An 18,724-nucleotide genomic window follows, 5' to 3' on the forward strand; every position below is an offset into this window, starting at 1 on the left:
TTTTGGCCATTTACGGGCTTCTTGAACTTTCTGTCATTACTGACCTTGAAGTTATTTTTAAACTTACTTGCTTCGACAACATTAACTTTAGAGGATTCATTACTATTGCGCTTGGGATTACAAGACAGTCTTACTCTTCAATCCTCAAATATTTTTGCAAGTTTTCCAAGGTTAAATTATCTCTGCTATGCAAAAGTTCCTTTCTATAACTATTCCAACTTTGGGGTAATTTAGCAATAATTATACCCACTTGTAATGATTCAGAAATTTTCACTTTTAATTCATGAAGCTTGGTAACAATGAGTTGTAGTTCATGTATTTGATCAAAAACAGACTTAATATCAATCATGACAAATTCAAAACACTTCAAGATAAGAAATTTGTTTGTACCTTCTTTTCGTCTTTGTATTTGTATTCAAGTGCATTCCATATCTCTACTGAAGATTCAAGTGAGTTGTAGAGATCATAGAGTCTATCAAAGAGAGCGTTAAGAATATGACCACGCATATTATCACATCTTCTTCACGCTTCTTCTGTGTAGCCTTGACCGTATCAAAATCATCATCCTTTGGTTTTGGAAATGGCTCCAACTTTGGATCAAAAACATATACAACCTTGAGAACAGTGAGTATGAAGAATAATTTTCCATTTCAATAGATAAAATTGATGTCGTCAAATCAATCAAGTTGAATATTTGGATTGAGAAAAGATGGCATATTCTTTTCAGTTTCCATTGCAAAAATAAAACCTTAAAGATTGTTGGATTTTGCAATATGGAAACATAGAAATATAAAGGTTGAACGGATTTGCAACATATCGAAACGCTTGAGTTGAGGCGTATGAAAAATACTTTCCTTTAAGATTTTATTTGTCCTCACTACTCAAAGTTTGCTAACGAGTTTTATCTGTAAATCACCCCCAAAGTACACCAACCCTTCAACACAATATCTAGTAAAAATATTGAGTTGCCATAGATATATGTGAAAATCAATAGAAATATGTTGAATTTATATAGAGGTTGGTGTCTTTCCATGAATTAACATGTTTTTTTAAAAGATGCAACCATCCAACCAAGAGACACATTGGTTTAAGAACAATTCATTTTGAAGAGACATGAACAATTCATTTTAAAAAAGACACATTGGTTCAAATAAACTATTGCAATTTCTTACACTAGTCTTTAGTAGGCTTTCAGCCTTCAACTCCTTCCAAGCCTAATAATTTTTAGAAAAATCCATAATTCATCCAATAAAAACTAAAGTACTTTCTTGTGGTGGCATTGATGAGTTTACAGCTCTCACTCTCTCTCTCTCTCTTGTGGCAAAACTCTCTCTCCGATGAAGAAAGTGGCAAAAGGGGAAGTGCTTGCCCTAGCATCCCCATCAGTCCATCTCAAGACCAACATGGAAGAGGTTGTTGGGACCTTAACATTCGCTAGAAGAGAGTGAATAGCTTCTCACCCAACATTCTCTTCCTACAACTTGTTAGCACACAACGGAATATAAAAATAAAACTAACAAGTAGAAAGCTAAAATCTAGAGGTAATAAACAAAACATCAAAAGTCTAACACGTTGATTTACGTGGTTCGGATATTAGGACTCATACTCTATGGATGTCCATAAGGTGGACGATCTCTCAATCCATCAGTGGATTAATCCCTGAAACTCCGGCTAGCTCGATCCTCCTTGTCGGTGAAGAAACATCACCACAACTCGATCAAGATCTCTTGAATTACCTCTGAGCTTGGGAGATTCTATTAAAGGTTAACCACCTCTAATTTTGTCACCCAAGCCAGTCACCCCGAGCTATATTAAGTAGAGTTCGAGAGGAAAACACCAAGCTATTTTCTCGTTACTAGTCGACTAGTCACACCACCAGTTGATTGATCCTCTGTTGAATTCAACAATTACAATCCAACGGCTCGATACCAGTCGACTGGTGTCAGGACCAGTCAACTAGTCCATTTTAGTTGAGAGAATAGAAGCATTCTCTTCTCTTCTAGTCCAACCACCAGTCGACTAGTACATACACCAGTTAACTGGTAAACCCTAAACCTAGGGTTTACCTCAAGACATTCTCTCATGCACTCATCCTCGCTACACAACCTTGACCTTGCCTTCTAGTCTCCTTCATCAACCTTGTGTCCCTCAAATGCTTCCCTTTCCTTCATGCTTTGCCTTTAAGAGCTTCCTTCGGCCTTGTCATTGTTGTCGGATCTTCCTTTGCTAAAAGGTCACGCCTTCAAGACTTCACCTTTGCCAAGATCCCACTTAGACTTACGTTGCCAATACTATATGCTTAAACTTACACAACCAAGACTCACCCTTGAACTTTCCTCCTTTGCCAATATCACACTTAGACTTTCCTGTACCTTCATACTCAAAGGCACATCAAATACAATAATAAATCTAACTTAAACTTTGCCCAGACATAAAAACGTAAGTCACCTAGATTGCTCCAACAGAGGTAAATCACAATAACTGAGGACACAAATGGATGGGAGGAAGAGTTACACAGGGTGCAAGGATTTACGCCCCGCCAACCTCGAGATTTGATCCCTCAACCTCAGCTATGCCTAGTGTCCCCTCATTAATACCAATGCCAAGTATTATCTATTAAGACTTCATTCTCTAAATGAATCCTCTTCCCGTCTTAAAAAAGAGGATAAAAGACCCTTCAAGTGAAGCAAGTTCAGTGTTCTAAAAGGCGCCACTTAAGACCGCCTAAGCGGCGCCTAGGCAGTGGACCACTACCCACGCCTTGCCTTTTACAAAGGCGATGCCAGTAGGCATCCTCACATTAATCGGCCGCTTAGGTGGCTAGGCGTCGCTTAGGCACAGGGCGTCTGATTTTATTTTAAAACAAAAGCCTTCTAGATCAATTGGTTGATCGATTGAACACTGCCAATCGATTGGCATGTGTTTCGCGAGAAACAGAAGCCCACTGAATCAATTGGCTGATTGATTTCCAATCGAATGACCAATTGATTGGCATGAGTTTTTTCGAGGAACAGAAGCTTGCCGAATCAATTGAACTTGACAATTGATTGATGAGTAAATCAATCGATTAGCGGGGATGAAAGAGGTTTATATTTTAAATTTTAAATCGTTTAAAAGAGGTTTTCCCTCTTTGAGTAGGGACCACCTCTTCATCTTCTCCCTCCCCTTTTTCTTCTTCATCAAAGAGCAGCATCTTTACTACCATTTTCTTCTCCAACAGCCGCAGTATCAGCCCTAGCTGTTGCCCTAGCTACTGCTACATTTATCCCAACCAACAGCCACCAGCACCCTGCTCTATTTCTTAACATTGACAGTTGGAGCTCATTGTAGCTAGCCAAGGCTACCAACGATGAAGGAAAAACAACCCTAACTACTGGGTCGGAGCACAACACCTTATTCCCTCTTTTCCAGCCTTCAACAACCACCTCCTTTTCTTCCTAGTAACTTTTCCTTCTGCGAGGTTAGTAAGAACATTTATGGGTTTAAGTTGATTAATAAAATTCAATTGTATGTTATTAAATCTTGTATGTTATTGCTTGTCTTGAATTGATAATTATTTTCTTGAATGCTTGATAACCATTGCTGGACTCAAATGATTTTTTATTTAAATTGGTATTGATAATTTTTTACTTATGTAGTAAACTGTCAAGTACTATATCTTCTGAAGCTTCTAATTTAATATCGGAGATTGATACATCTTCGAAGCATAATTTGAATGATGTTGGATGGAAATTTGCGACTTGGTGGATCCTAAAAATTTGAATAAGTTGAAATGTAAGTTATGTGAAAAAATTACTAGTGGTGAAATTTAAATTTATATGAGCAAACAACATGTCAATATCATGGGAAATGTTACGCTGTGTAAAAAGTCTTCTGATGAGGATAAAGTGAATTATAAGAATGTTATTGAAGAAGAAAGAACAAAAAAGAAATAAAAGAATATAAATAAAATGGAGGTGAGAGGAGAAGTTGTTCCTGAAGAATATGAGGAAGATGAAGAGAGTCTAAAAACAAGAATAAACCCGCTTAGTCTTGGCCCTATGGATTGATTTGTATCCGTTATTGATCCTGAATCTTCATTGAGTGAAAATAAGAAGACAAAACAATAACAAAATATTATTGATGTACTTTCGAAGCAAAGGGCACACAGTGTACACTAATATTTAGTTCGATGGGTGTACAAGTTCGATATTCCTTTTTATGTCATTGACAATGATAGCTTTAAGAGGTTTCCGAAAGCGGTTGGACAATTTAGCCCAGGTTATCGTGCTCTAACTCAATACCTATTAAGGGAGCCCTTATTGAAGGAAGAGATAGATAGAACTAAAAGTCTATTATAGAAGCAAGAAGAAGAATGAGCTTTGAATAGTTGCTCAATTTTGACCGATGCTTGGATCGATTGGAAAAGAAGAAATATCATGAATTTGTATGTCAATTGTAAAGAAGACATAATTTTCCTTTCTTCTAGGGAAGCATCGGATGAAACACACACCAGGAATTATATATTTGAATATGTGGACAAGTACATTGAAGAAAATGAGCCCCAAAGTGCAGTTCAAGTGGTAATAGACAATGCTTCAAATAATATAGTGGCAAAAGATTTGTTGAAGGATAAGAGGTCGCATATATTTTGGACTTCATGCGCAACTCACACTGAGAATCTTATGCTTCAAGGAATTGGGAACCAACCTAAGTTCAAAGGGGTGATTGAGAAAGCAGAGAGCTTGGCAATCTTTATTATGCACATCACAAGATATTATCAATGATGATAAAGTTTACAAAAAATAAAGAAAGGATATAGTGAGGCCAAGAGTAACACAATTTTCTAACTTTGCAAATATTTATGGAGAAGAAAAGTGAACTAAGAGTGCTAGTGAAGAATGATGTTAACATTCAAAGAGTGCAAAGGAGAAGGTTGCATATAATACCACTATGAGTGCCTCTTTTTGGAATGAGGTAAGTTTTTGCTTGAAGGTGTTTGTCCCTTTAATTAAGTTGGTTCGTCTTGTTAATGGGGATAAGAAGTTATCTATGGATTTTGTGTATAGAGAATTACTTGGAGTGAGAGAGGAGATTAAAGTGACATTCAAAAATTAAAAGCTTCACTTTCATCCGGTTATTGATATTATTGATGAGAAAAGTCGTAATCGTCTTAATAGTGCACTACATTAGGCGGCCTACCTATGGATTCCTTATTACTCCTTCAATGACCAGAGCATAGGACGTGAAGAAATGGTCACGAATGGATTTTTCACTTGTGTTGAAGTATTCTTTCTCGATGATATTGATAGTCAAAGTGAGATAGTAAATGTGGAGTTGTTGAAGTAAATCAACAAAGCAGGGGGATTTGGAAGAGCATTAGTTATAATTGGATGCACAAAAAATGATGAAACATATGATGCGGGTAAGAACTAAGTAATAGTTGCTTACTTTATTTTATAATTTGCAGTGTTTGTTTCTTGATTTTGTTTATTGTTATTGTTTGATTTATTTTATTTAGTTGGATGGTGGTATCTTTTTAGAAATGATGTACCTAAATTACAAAAGATGGCTAAAAGGATTCTTTCTTTAGCTACAAGTTCTTCTTATTGTGAGAGAAATTCGAATACTTTTGAGGGGATAAGTACTCAATTACTTATTGTGTAATTGCTAATTAGTAATTACTAATGCCTAAATATGCATTCAATATTAATATTTTTCTTTAATATAAATTCATACAAAGTGATAAACAAAAATAGAAGACAAGAAGAAAAATAAGTTGATGTGTTACTTGTTAGTGAAGCAACTATGACATAAAGATGGATTGTTAATAGTAGAGATGAAGATGTGAAGATAAATATTGAAGATGTAAGAGAACTTCACGAAGAAGAATTTATATCAAATGAAAAAGACGAAGATGTCATAGATTTTGAGTTTGAATTCGATACAGAGGAAGTGTTGGAGAAATATGAAGATGAACTAGAAGAAGAATTAGGGATATGAGATTATACGAGTTATTTTGTGCACTTTTGGTATTTTCATTGTATGTTGAAGTTGAACAAATTAATATTTTAAATTTTGATTAATATTTTACTCCGGGTTAGTTTGTGCATTTTTGTTATTTCAAACTATTTTTATTGTATATTGAAATAAAATTATACATATTTCATTGAAAAAAAAATCTACCGAAGCACCACCTAAGCGCTAGGCAGTGGGTGACCACTCGCCTACCGCCTAGTGCTTTTGAGAACATTGAGCAAGTTACGGTCATTTAAGGTTGGCAACAAGTTTACCATATTATTCCTCTCCTATTTACATATATAAGTTTTTTGTTGCACTATACGAGCCAACTAGATAGAGGCTGACAAATTCTTCACATGGAAATGAACCAAGTTTTCCCTTCTGTTCGACAATTCAGCAAACTTGAAAATGAGTCATTCAAGATGGAGACAGATGCGAGGAAAAAAAAGAATCACACTTTGAACGCGTATGGTGCAAAGAATGGAACTAAAAGGCATAGATCTGGGCAAAAATATGCAATCAAACTGTAGTCTCATTTAAAGATATAACAAGGGACGTCCGAGCTATCAACCAGATTCAGACATAGGTATACGCTTATCCGCACAATCCGTAACCATTTTAACACAAAATCTGAGCCGGATTCAAATAAAAGAAATAGAAAAGAACAGAATCTTCCACAAATCCCCAATAAAATGAATCAACATCATAATTAGCAACAAAAACCCTAATCCTAAAATAGATAAACCCCAGATACCTTATAGGGATCGATGGCTTTGGCTTGCTGAGAGAAGAAGAGGACTGAGATCAGGAAAACTAGGCGAAGCATCATTCCAGTGATCAAACAGCTCAATTTCAAATCGCGAATCGAATTGAAGGGATTGAGACCGCAAGGTTTAAAAAAAGAGTGTCTTACAAAACATCTCCTTGCAGTGTGTTGGTTGTCATCGCGGCATCGAGATAGTTCTTGAGGTCCGCCGACGTGGCCGGACAGGGAGCTTCCAAATCCACCAATAGGGTTGCAGAAAATAGCAATCGAATCCGATACACCGTACAGCTAAACCACCCAATAGATGTTTCATGGATATTATTTGATGAATATTATTTTTTAAAATAAAAAAGGTTAACACACTTCTTTGCTTGTTAAGTAAAACATACTAAGCTCATCTTGTTTCAGCATCTAAAATTTACTTGTGTAATCTACTTCTCTAATATCTAACTTGTCGCCATACTTTTGCGTTAACTTTTCACAAGAAACCACACTTGTACTCTCAAGTAGGCGAGCGGAAGTGTTAGCTATACGAGATGAGATCATGAGTACCGAAAACTTCTTCATGAGTGCGGGAAACATGAGCTTAATTTATTTTAGACCAAATAGATTAGTCAAAATTTAGCAACCTTAGCATAAACAAGATGAATCACGAAATGATGGTACGAGCAAAACTCACCATATCGAAGATAAAACAAAATCAAGGATACGATTTCTCGAGCAATTGCTTCAGTATAGCTATTTAGGGCCAATGGTAAAGTCTTTAAGGAAAGGCCTTTGTTTCCTCTAGTAGAATCTTGGATGAGTACCTCTTCTACGCGCTCTTTGTTCATCCACTTCGTTCATCCAATCGGAGAGCCACAAAATACCCTTGTGCCCATAATATGCACTAGCGATGATCGCGACAATTATGAGAACAATGATGATACCTCTCTGTATAGTTGCCTTGAGTATCTGCGACAAGAAGAGAGAAGAAGAAAAACTGAATACAATTTTTTTTTCTTCTATATTTGTGAAAATGATATCGGTTGCAGGGTAATGAAAACGAACCTGGAATTTTGAAACATGTCCGACTTCTTGAACCCGTTCACGTCTTCTCTTGCGCTTTGGGACATTTGGTACCTCGGCCAATGGAACCCTCTAAATGAAAGAACATAGTAAGGCCTTGAAGGATCAATTGTTGGATAGTAAATGCTTCATTAGAAAGATTATAGATGAAAACAAAAGTAGGCATTTGGCAAACATCCTCCATAGATGGATCGCCATTTTTGCTCTAACATATATGACATATCCAAAAGCAAAGTCAACAACATGATCTGGAACATTTAACATTTTGTAGGAAGCTACAAATTTCGATTTGTATTAATTTGTGACCTATCTATTGAGTAATTTATACAATGTTTTCAGGGTATATCACTTGGCATGGAACCTAATCTGGAGTGAAGAAAATACTGACAACCTTGGAATAGCAAGCAAACCATTCAGGTGTAGATTGTTTCCTTCATTTTGATTGTTGTTTGTAGTACTCTGGTTTTGCTTAATTTCTTCAATAAATAGGAACAAAAAGAAACCTAAAGTATAGCCTGAGTCTAGGTAAAGAAATCGCTGTTTTCTCACTGGGTTTTTGATTGAATCATTTTTTTCATCTCATGTCTGAATACTGATCACAATAGCCCTTTTATGCCATCTTTGATGGCTCTGCCTTCTCTCTATATCTCTCTCTATATAAACATGACTATTCATTAGTTATATGAGTTAAATGAACTAGTAATTTTTTTCATATTTAGAGCATCACAAACAAAATAGTATGGCAATTACTAAGTTGTACCTTGATCTCACTAGTTTTTCGGAGTTGCAGGTCAGATTCGACACCTTTAATTTTGTTTGCACATATTGTACCACATGGAAGAACACCAACACCAAAGTGACTTTTTGAGATGTCTTTTGGATCATGACCAACATTCAAGTAGGCTTTTTGGACATCTCGACATAGCCATTCTTTCTTGAGAGTGTTACATGCACAACGAGCATTCACCTAGAAATATGAAAATCAGCATAGTATGTGTATCTGACAAAATAATAATTGCTTACATAATACCAAGAAAATTGCTGAAAGGTAACAACTTCCCACATAATTTCCCAGCATTGCTAATATGCCAAAGGAACAGAATGTATGATTGTATGGTACTTATAAGATGAAATGAAAGTACTTTTGTTTCCTATATGCTATCCATTAGCTAGTTTTGTGTTAATAAATTGTAAAATGGAGAAAGGTTAAGTATAATTTTTTATCTGCATTTGTCCTTGATATTTAAGTTTAAGAATCACATGAAATTTAGACAACCACGTAAATTTACTTCATACATACGAGTCAAAAGGAGATAGAGGAATAAAAAGCATTTCCAACACAAGTTCAAATTTAAAATGGGTAAAGTGTAGCCATAGAGTATGAGCATAATCAAAATACATATCTTGTCTCATAACTATCAGATATATTTTACATCCAGAGCTATAATTTGAGATACTATTGTTTCTCGTACAAAAGTAAACTATTCCCACTATACATGCATTATTGTATATGAATAGACTATTTGTCGGGCGAAGTGAGATGCAATCAAGTTAGGATACAAAGTATAGTGTTGACATGTATGTAGTATTTGCTAGCTAGGCAATCAAGGCTTTAAGGTTAAAGCAGCACCATCTAATCCCAATTAAATCGCAGACTGTTGGTTATTTGATATAGAATATCAAACAGATCAAACACCTTAAAATATAAACATTTCATTATCTTTACCTTTTTAGTGCAGTCATAGACTGATGGGCATTCACCAGGATGGCATATTTCTGAACATAAGTGAGGACAATTTGGTAACTTTCTGTGGGAAAAAAAAAAGAGTAAATCAGTTTACAAGACAATGACCTCTTCTTACTATATTTTCATGATAACTGAAACGCCCTCATTTTTATTGTCTCAGTACCATGATTAGTAAAGAAAAATAAACAAGTAGTGATTGACTGTGTAACCATCAAATCCAGCTGCGGCTATCCCAACTAACATAAATCTGATGATAATTAAATCTCAAAAAACAAAAATCCGTCTATCATCATTTAGGTGTGAATTACATAATCATAGAAATTTGTACGCATTTCCATCCAAAATGCAGCATAATCAGATCTAATATTCATCAAAAATAGAATATGTTTAATTTATTGAGCCACAAATACGTGTATTATGCCACTAAAGTGTTCAATAATGAGTGATTCTCATTTCTCATACACTCTAACTGCATTCAAGAGTCTGTCTTCATAATTTTTCATCCAATAAACTACAAGTACAATAACCTATCACACAGGGATTAATTCTCATTTGTCATAAACAATCAGCATTATCTCACATGGAAATATTGTGCCTCTACATATTTAGGTTCTCAAGTCCATTTCACTCCAAGATATCACATGTCAATTGCGTCTAATCTGTACTGTGTGATATGTCATCGTAGATCTTAAACCAACAAACTTAAATACTGAAAATAACCTTCACTTTGACACTGGGGGTCTGTTCTGGCCTTCTATACAAGACAGGAATATTGTCAGTTGTGTCCCTCAAGTCAATTAATGTTAACCTCTATTTCTACCATAAGATGATTAACAACATCCTGTATATATGAGTGGTCAATACAAAAATTTTCCTGAAGTAAAACAACCTATAATGCATCAACTACTTTCACATCTATATAAGGGTAAATAAAACAGTTTGTGCACAAGAGTTGTCACTGAAACTCAATCAAAGCATGGGATCTCAGCAGGCAGCATTGGAACATAGTCAGAGCCATGTCAGAGGGCTTTCATACATAACAATCGTAGAATGTAAGGTTCAACATGTGAGCTCAGTTTGCCAGAATGGTCATCGAGCAGTCTTCTTGGGAAAATATTGGAGCTAGGTTCACTGGTTACCACAAACAAGAGTAGGTGGGTTATTCCCCTATTCGTGCTTCTCCCTTTCTTCCTTTTCTTCTTCCTTTTTTGCCTCCTCTTCCTCTTCCCTTTCACCTGATTGTTAGTTTCACCAACTCATATCCACACATGGTATAATGTCTGCACTAAAATGATCTTGTTCCAACCAACTTAAAATCAGACATTGAAAGAAGATCATTAACCTTGTCTTGGACTAACTGTGATATCTGTGAGCAAATTAACACAGAATTTGGATATTTCATAAGCATATTGGCTAGCAATTTGGCCACTAAGAGTGATTCCTAAATTACATTCAACTACAAGAGTATAAACATGAAAAACAGAATAGCATATTCAGTTCATGGACGGAAAACAGAGACCATAAATCAAATAAACTTATTCCCCATATGTTTGAAAACAATAGAATAAAATAAGAAAGTTTTCAGTCAACATAAAGAGGGGCAACCAAACAAACAAGCTTAAAGAATATAACATTGGTGCTACTATCTTTCAGTTTCAATCAACAATCTTACGCTACTTACAACGGTGATAAATGATATGATGCTGCATGAAAAATCAAAAGGATTGCAAAGAGGAAGTTACATAAGGCTGACTGAGCAGGTATTCAAACTATAATGGCAAACCTACATTAAAATGCATGAATTTTGAAATAGTTTTTCTGATAATGACTGGTAGAGAACCAAAAATCACTGAGAATCGAATTTGATGATAGAACTAACATTCTAGATCCTACCAAAGTAAATAAGCTACTATGTGATCACAGAGAAAAAATTGGGACAAAATACAAAATCTGAAAGGTAATTTCATCCAGCTTACCTGTGACATGGGCCACCACAAGAGCGTACTTTCTGTTGTTCATCATCACTCAAGCTGTTATAGTATATGCACTCAAAAGCATGCACTAAGGAACCACAGTGACAGGAACGTTTAATAAGGACCTTGCATGGAGGACATTCACTGGAATGGCATGGTAGAGGGCAAGGATGTGGACACAATGGTTCTCTAACCTGAAGAGTGATATACAAAAGCACCAGATTCACATTTACTAACAAACTTTTTCCAATTTAAATGGGTTAAGTAGGAAAGTAACTAGCATTCCAATTTGACAATGTACTGGAGTAGGAATTGGAAGGATGGTAAGTGGAAATAATATATGGTTCAACCTTTTGGCAAGGAAGAAAGCACTCTTCGCATGGCTCCCCCTGCTTAATCACATCATTTGGTATCCACAGATTTTGTTCTTGGTTACCAGAGCCATTGTTTCCATGCCTTTCGATGGTCAATACCTGATTATTAAGTATATGACAAATCTTGGTGCAGTAATGATTGCCACAATGAAGAAGATTTCCACAGGAATTTGAACATGGAAACTGCTTCTTACTGTGACAAAGCATCTAGGACAAAAATGAGACCAAATTATAAACAAAATCAACAATATAATTGGGAAGTATGAAAAATAATCTAACATAGAGAAAGCAACATACTGAACGTTCTTCTCCAATATGTTGGCCAAAGCATGGAACCCAAACCACTTCCTTGCAAGGAGAACAGGGTGATCCAGGTACACATTCAAGATGCTTATTTAATTGTTTTTTTGTTGGTTTCAAAATGAATTCTGGATTTGGAGCAGGAATTGGTCCATGACATCTACAGAAAATAGATTAACAAAGTCAGCAAGATACAACTAGCAGAGATTACTCAAGATAGTAAGAATTTTCAAAGTAAGAGCTTCTAAACTTAAACACACCTTTCTTTACATTTATGTCCACATGGAAGTTCATCACCACATGTCAATCGACATGGTGGGCAAGCTCCATAGTGGCACTTGTGGGGCTGGCAAAATTTGGAACTTCAATAACATGAATTCTATATAAGTTTGGATTGTAATATGATGCTCACAGAATCATCATGTATGCCGTGAGTGAACCAAATCAATTCAGGAAAACCACTTTACCCGACACTCAAATTTGTGTCTGCAAAGACGAGATATTGTACATGGTCTAGAACATTTTGGTGGTTTTTGGCTCTTTTCTGTACCACAAGGCACCTGAACAGTTAAATTAAAGGAATATAAGGGCACAAAATAGTTACACTCTTTAGGTATTACAAACATTCAATCCTTCAAGCAAACAATCTGAAGCAACTTTGTCATACAATCAGAATGATAGCACACAGCTATTACCTATGTTTAGAAAGAAAAAGTTTAGTCTGTGTTTATCTTTTTAATTTATTGATAATTGCTATAGCTGAATAGAGAGATATTCATAGATTTAGAGGAAATGCACAATATTTACAATCATTTGTCATAATACATAGACAAATTGGGCTCTATTCATATCGTGTAAAATATTGAACTTCCAAAGAAGGTAGCATATGTTTAGTGTTTTTGTTGTGCATATGAAAAGACCAGATTTTTCTTTTTTAGTAATCCAAATGGAAATATTCAATGCCTGATGAAGCGAAACAAAAAGCTATCTGGGCTAACCTTGAGATTGTCCTGACTATGAACATTTTAAAATTTTCTAAAACCCATACATTTCAATTTGTTTTTTTTTTAATTTTCTATACTTATTTTTTTGCATTATGTAATTTAAGATTTTCACAAATTTTAATTTCAAAATTATGCATTATTTTGTAGGTTTGGACCAAGCATAGCTGGAAAACATGGATCATATTTCATACTGTTTTTTTACTTGCAATATAACTATAGCTTTCTATTTTTTTAGCATTTTAACATATTCCTTCTTATATCACTTATTGTTTTACCTGTTTTATTATTTTTTTCAATATTATACTATTGTATATCTACTGTTTTAAAAATATGTAAACATTTACTGCATCATGATAAGTTACCCTTTAAAAAATAATGACCCAAATGATGTCTTTTAGTATAAGAAAATTAGTGTCACTTTTGAAAAGGACCATTCTCTGAGCTTTATCTGCTCATTTTGACTGTGTTTTTCATCTATCATAGTCTCAACTTGACAATGAAATATTTAGCATCTCATAAACTGATAGAAAGTTACAAATACTAATTCTGCTTGGTTTATGACACAATTCCTAGTCAATTATTCTTGGTGGGTTTAGCGAACCTGGGTTTTAGTAAAAAGAGGAAAACATAGTGGTCATGTTAAAGTATTTGAGGCAAGCATTTTAATGTGTTCAATGAAAGAACTAAGTAAATGTTAAACTTGGAAGAATAGACTGGTTCATTCATGATAGCTTAAGCTTCCAGGAGAAGTAGTCATATATACTTGGAGATTATATTTCTACTTTACCTCCTAAAGAAGGATTTCATAGTAACTAAATTTCCCAAACTTAGTACGTGTTTAAGTTCTCTTTCATGTATTTTCAATTTTTTTTAATTCATAGGAATTGGATTATCCACTTCCCCTCTTTAGTTTTTTTTCTTCACTTTTTCTCTCAAGTTTGCACCAGAAAAAAAAGGAAACTTTAAGCAATTAAGATTATCAAGTTCAGAATAATAACAGAGTATCATACAACAAGCTTTTATCTAAGTTTTGATCACAACTATCAGCAACAGAATCCTTATTTCAATTACTTTCTTAACACCAACACGTAGTTGCTCAGGTTCTCATCTTCACAACTAGATGAAGAAAAATCTTTGAAAACAAATATGTGAGCAACACTGTTCAAATCAACTTCACCTCAAATCGAGTATCTCCGCATGAGCATGAAATTGGCACCATTAAAGGACAAGGAGCACAAACACCCCTAGGAGAATATGCAGATCAGGATTAGATACAAAACATTTAAGCAGAAATAACAGAAAAAACTTGTACAAATATCTACAATTATTCCAAGAGAAATTATGATATATTGGATAGTGTCAGACCACCAAAAAAACATTGTCAAGTGAGATAGTATCTAGATCTCTACCTCGTAGATCCCACACGGGATCAAGGAATCAGTGATCCTGAAAAAGGTACATTGCAACATGGAATACAAAACTCTTTTGAGTACACAAAACAAAAAAAACAACTTTATAGATGAATAATTATTTAAATGCAAAGATGGAATGGTAGCACATAGCAATAAACGTTGGTGTATGATGTACTATCATCAGTAAGGAATGTACTTTACAGTAGGGAATCTACTAATCTTGGACTATCATGTAAGAAAATACTAATTTTAACTGGTCAACTATATGTAGAACAAATGCAATAAGATTGAATAGATAAATTTAGAAAGGTATACAGTCTCTTAATTATAGAGGTTATCATGTATTTTAGTGCTACCCTTTTGCGTGACATTTAGATAGATTATAAAAAAGAAACAAGCACCATAAAACATGTCAACGCTAAACAGAATACCTGTGACATGGTGATGGACATTTATGGTTGTTGCATCTAAGCTTCCTGCTACAGATCTGAAGTTTTGTTTAACAAGTAGTTATTCATACTATAGTAAAGGAGAAAGCGCAAGTTGTATTTCACAGACCTCTGGGCAAAGTGGGCAGTCCCCATCACAGCAACGACGCTTACATGTATGACGTCCACAATCCCTCACCTGTTGACACTTTCTCTCACACACCAAATCTTGATAGCAAGGAACCTAAAATTTTAGGCACGATATATAAATGGGTTCACAGATTTCCTTTAGACTATTTGCAAAAGAATAAACTCTTACAAGAAAAATCTACCAAGGTTCTACAGCCATAGTAATAAATAATCGCAAACACATTAGTGCATATTTCACTAATTAGTTATAGTGCATTTTCCTATTAATTCCTTCTTCCCTTTCTTTCTCGCATCATTCAATGGATCCCATTTGCTCACTGTAGGATTAGCTTCATCACTATGTTTCTCATAGCCTTTCTCCACAACCTCTCATAGTTTAGGAGATCCAAACAAAACCTTAATTTGGATGCACCACTTGCCATTATTTTTTAGCAAGGCTAGGTACTTAGAATTGTAAACCATTAGCCATTTTAACACGGCTTTGATTCTAGGTTTTTAGAATAGACTAGTAATTTGTTACCAAAGAGTTGGCACAACTAGTTCATAGACGTGTTTCACAGTCACAAGAATGGATCATTTCTTGAAGGAAAAAAACATCACAAGGTCTCTCTTTATTCAAAGAGTTGACTTTACAAATCTGTATGGGCAAAAATTATAAGGACACCCCTTTTTTAATGAATTGTCAAAGGGATGTCCTACTTTGATTTATTATCAAAAGGGACACCCCGCCCCCTTGTACATTTACCCGTACAATAATTGCTTCTGACACATGCAATCCCGCCTAAATCTTAATTCGGGGTCGCGTTGTAGCAACTACGTCATTGTAGCTGCTACAACTATTGTAGTTGTAGCAACTACAAAACTGTAGCTTCTACAACATGAAAAATAAATTTAATAAGAGTACTAAGTTCTTTTGTAACCCTTGAAAAGGAAAGATTATTACGGGTCGAGAAACTAATTTGATGTGTGCATCTTTGAGTTCGTTTATGATAAACTAATCCGAGTCCAAGTCGAGAAACTAATCCGATGTGTGCATCTTTGAATTCGTTTCTAATAAACTAATCCAAGTCCGGATCGAGAAACTAATCCTATGTGTGCATATAAAAAAACCCGACTGTTACCAAAAATAGTAAAAAAGATGTGAAGAGCTTCCGAAAAGGCCCTAAACGATGTTTTTTATCTGAATCTCGGTTGGTTGGTTATGTCCGTAACAAATATAGATCTCTAAACGAACTTCAATTCAAAAAAAAGTCTCGTTTTGATATCCAAGTCAAAAGTTATGACCTACAAGAGTTTGTTCTATCATTCCCACATCATTAACTAACCACTCTCGGTTGCAATTGTAGCAGTTAAGGTTTCGTCGCTGCTACAATTGTGTGGCAGCTCAGTAGTTGTAGCAGTTGCTACAATTCTGTAGCTGCCACAGTTCCGTAACTGCTACAATTGTATGGCAGTTTAATTGTAGCAGCTACGGTCATAGCTGCTACAACGCGTTGATTTAGGCGGAAAAAATAGGAGAAAGATAATAATGGAACAAACTGCTACTTTATAGCGGAGGACATATATGTCATTTTAGGGAGGATAGGCGCTTTTTTGATAATAAATCAACATAGGGTGGCCCTTTGATGATTCGTTAAAAAAGGGATGCCCTTTTGATTTTTGCCCAATATATATTAGGTCCTTAGTGAAAAGTGAGTTACAAGACCAAAATAGTTGAGCAAGCTGTGTTAGCTGTGAGACTATTCAACTCTCTAGTGTAAAATTATATCACTCATTAAAATTAGATCAACTTGATTCATTGAAATAGTTTATAATTTGCATAGTTTTCTACACAATTTATTATATACTAAGTATTCAATTAGTATATAAATGAACTGGTCTTATCTATTTGAATTAGGCAGGCCTTTGAATCTAGCCTTCTAAAACTCTTCTAAGATACCCTATCATTTAGCAATAGGTATGTTCGAATTTGCTAGATTGTTTCTACTATAAGTGGAAACATTGAGCTCCACGCTTTGACTACTGCAATTCCAAACAGTTATAGAACGTTTATATAGGCATGCAAAAATTAAAAAAAAAAATGCTCCATAGACTAACCTCTTTCTTCAACCCCCCACATCTACAGGACTTGATGATGACACTTCTACAAGCCTCAACGCACGGCCCACAGTGGCACCTCTCGGGACACCGATGAATCCTGCAGCTCAGCATTTTATCACATGTTGAACCACAAGTAGGAACATCTGTATCACAGGAGACACCTTTGTATTCCTTCTTTCCGCATGGGCATGTCCTTCTTCCCTGAAGTGGACAATCCCCACAAGGACCAGAGTGGCAACCTCGATCACAGGAGTGCTTGCCACATTGAAGCATCCCAGTGCATGGCCTGTCACACTTGAATTCCCTCTCCGAGCATTCCCTTTCCTCTTTAGATTTTAAGCAGGCACAGCTAAAAACGCCCCTCACCCGGCATGGTGGACAAGGTCCCTCATGACATCTTTCTGTGCATTGGTGTCTCCGGCAAGGCAACGGTTTGGAGCAGGTCTTGTTGCAAGAAAAGAGCTTTTGGGCGCAACGACGCACGTCATCACGAGACCCACAGAAGCAGCGCGAGTTTACGAGTTTAGGGCATGGTGGACAGGGACCGGGGTGGCACAGCAGGAGACAACGATGACCGCACTCACCGCGGAGGGGGCGATCACAGACCTCACCGCAAGAATGCGGCAAGATCCACGGATCTGCAGGCGGGTCGTCAACCTTGCCACAAAAGCAAATATAAGATCTAGGAATTAGGGTTTTGGGGTAGGAAAGCCGACATTTGGGACAATGCCAATCGGAGGTCGCCGAGGCGGCAGCAGCGGGGGAGGTGACAGAGGGCGGCCGGTGGGAACACTGCTGAGCCCAGCTCTGAATGCAAACAAGGTGGAATAGGGCGTAACAACCAGAGGCACACGACCAGACAGGATCAACCGGGCGGATGCGCTCCAGGCAGATGAGGCACGAGACGAGGGGACCGCGCCCGGCGGCGGAGGCGAGGAAAGTTCGGATCTTGGTAAGATCCGGAGAATCCCGACCGGATATCTGGAGGTAAGTGGAGAAAATAGAATCCTCGAGAGCGGTGCGGCGGACTGCACCGTCATCGCTGCTATTGGAGTCGGATTCGGATAGAACCACGTCAGATGTGGGACTTGAGATGGGCGGAGGGAGACGTCTGCGATCGCCGGCGGCGGCGGCGGCGGCGGCGTAAGCCATGAAGGTCTGAAAACTCAAGTCCGCGATCACGCCCCAGAGAAATAAATATTCATTCAATATTTTGGGCAAAAGCCCCTGAACAAACTCAATTTTCAGTACTGCCCACTGGTTAAGTTCCAAAAACGCCCTGAATTTATAATATTTCTCTGTCGGTCACTTACTAGTTATCCAAGAAACTTCGGCAGAGTATTAATGAAAACTTAGGGTATTTTTAAGGAGTTTGCCTGTGTATTAGGGTGTTTCTATCCCT

General features: G+C 36.3%; 1 protein-coding gene across 2 annotated transcripts; it reads right to left on the bottom strand.

The window, feature by feature from the left end:
• Window positions 1–7,087: 7,087 nt before the first annotated feature.
• Window positions 7,088–18,484, bottom strand: LOC121973271 (NF-X1-type zinc finger protein NFXL2-like). 2 transcript variants are annotated; one of them, XM_042524808.1, is made up of 13 exons: window positions 17,320–18,484; window positions 15,203–15,271; window positions 15,076–15,131; window positions 14,410–14,476; window positions 12,696–12,788; window positions 12,489–12,574; window positions 12,226–12,388; window positions 11,905–12,135; window positions 11,558–11,748; window positions 9,561–9,642; window positions 8,595–8,801; window positions 7,817–7,906; window positions 7,088–7,720 (listed from the first exon to the last, which is right to left on the bottom strand). In XM_042524808.1, exons 1-13 carry the CDS (start codon window positions 18,472–18,474, stop codon window positions 7,553–7,555), a joined length of 2,658 nt encoding a protein of 885 aa, XP_042380742.1. In that variant the 5' UTR covers window positions 18,475–18,484; the 3' UTR covers window positions 7,088–7,552. The 2 variants fall into 2 exon arrangements, with proteins under 2 accessions (XP_042380742.1, XP_042380734.1); XM_042524800.1 differs by having other exon boundaries at window positions 15,203–15,316.
• Window positions 18,485–18,724: the final 240 nt, after the last annotated feature.

Source organism: Zingiber officinale, chromosome 1B (assembly GCF_018446385.1).
Source record: "Zingiber officinale cultivar Zhangliang chromosome 1B, Zo_v1.1, whole genome shotgun sequence".
NCBI classification, from domain to species: Eukaryota; Viridiplantae; Streptophyta; class Magnoliopsida; order Zingiberales; family Zingiberaceae; genus Zingiber; species Zingiber officinale.

Excerpts from the sequence above, each read along its gene's own strand:
- LOC121973271 (XM_042524800.1), bottom strand. The coding sequence starts at position 18,474 with ATGGCTTACGCCGCCGCCGCCGCCGCCGCCGGCGATCGCAGACGTCTC. Across the intron at positions 12,136-12,225 it reads ATATTGGAGAAGAACGTTCA|ATGCTTTGTCACAGTAAGAA; the intron begins GTATGTTGCTTT and ends TTTTTGTCCTAG. Across the intron at positions 8,802-9,560 it reads TCTATGACTGCACTAAAAAG|GTGAATGCTCGTTGTGCATG; the intron begins GTAAAGATAATG and ends TCATATTTCTAG.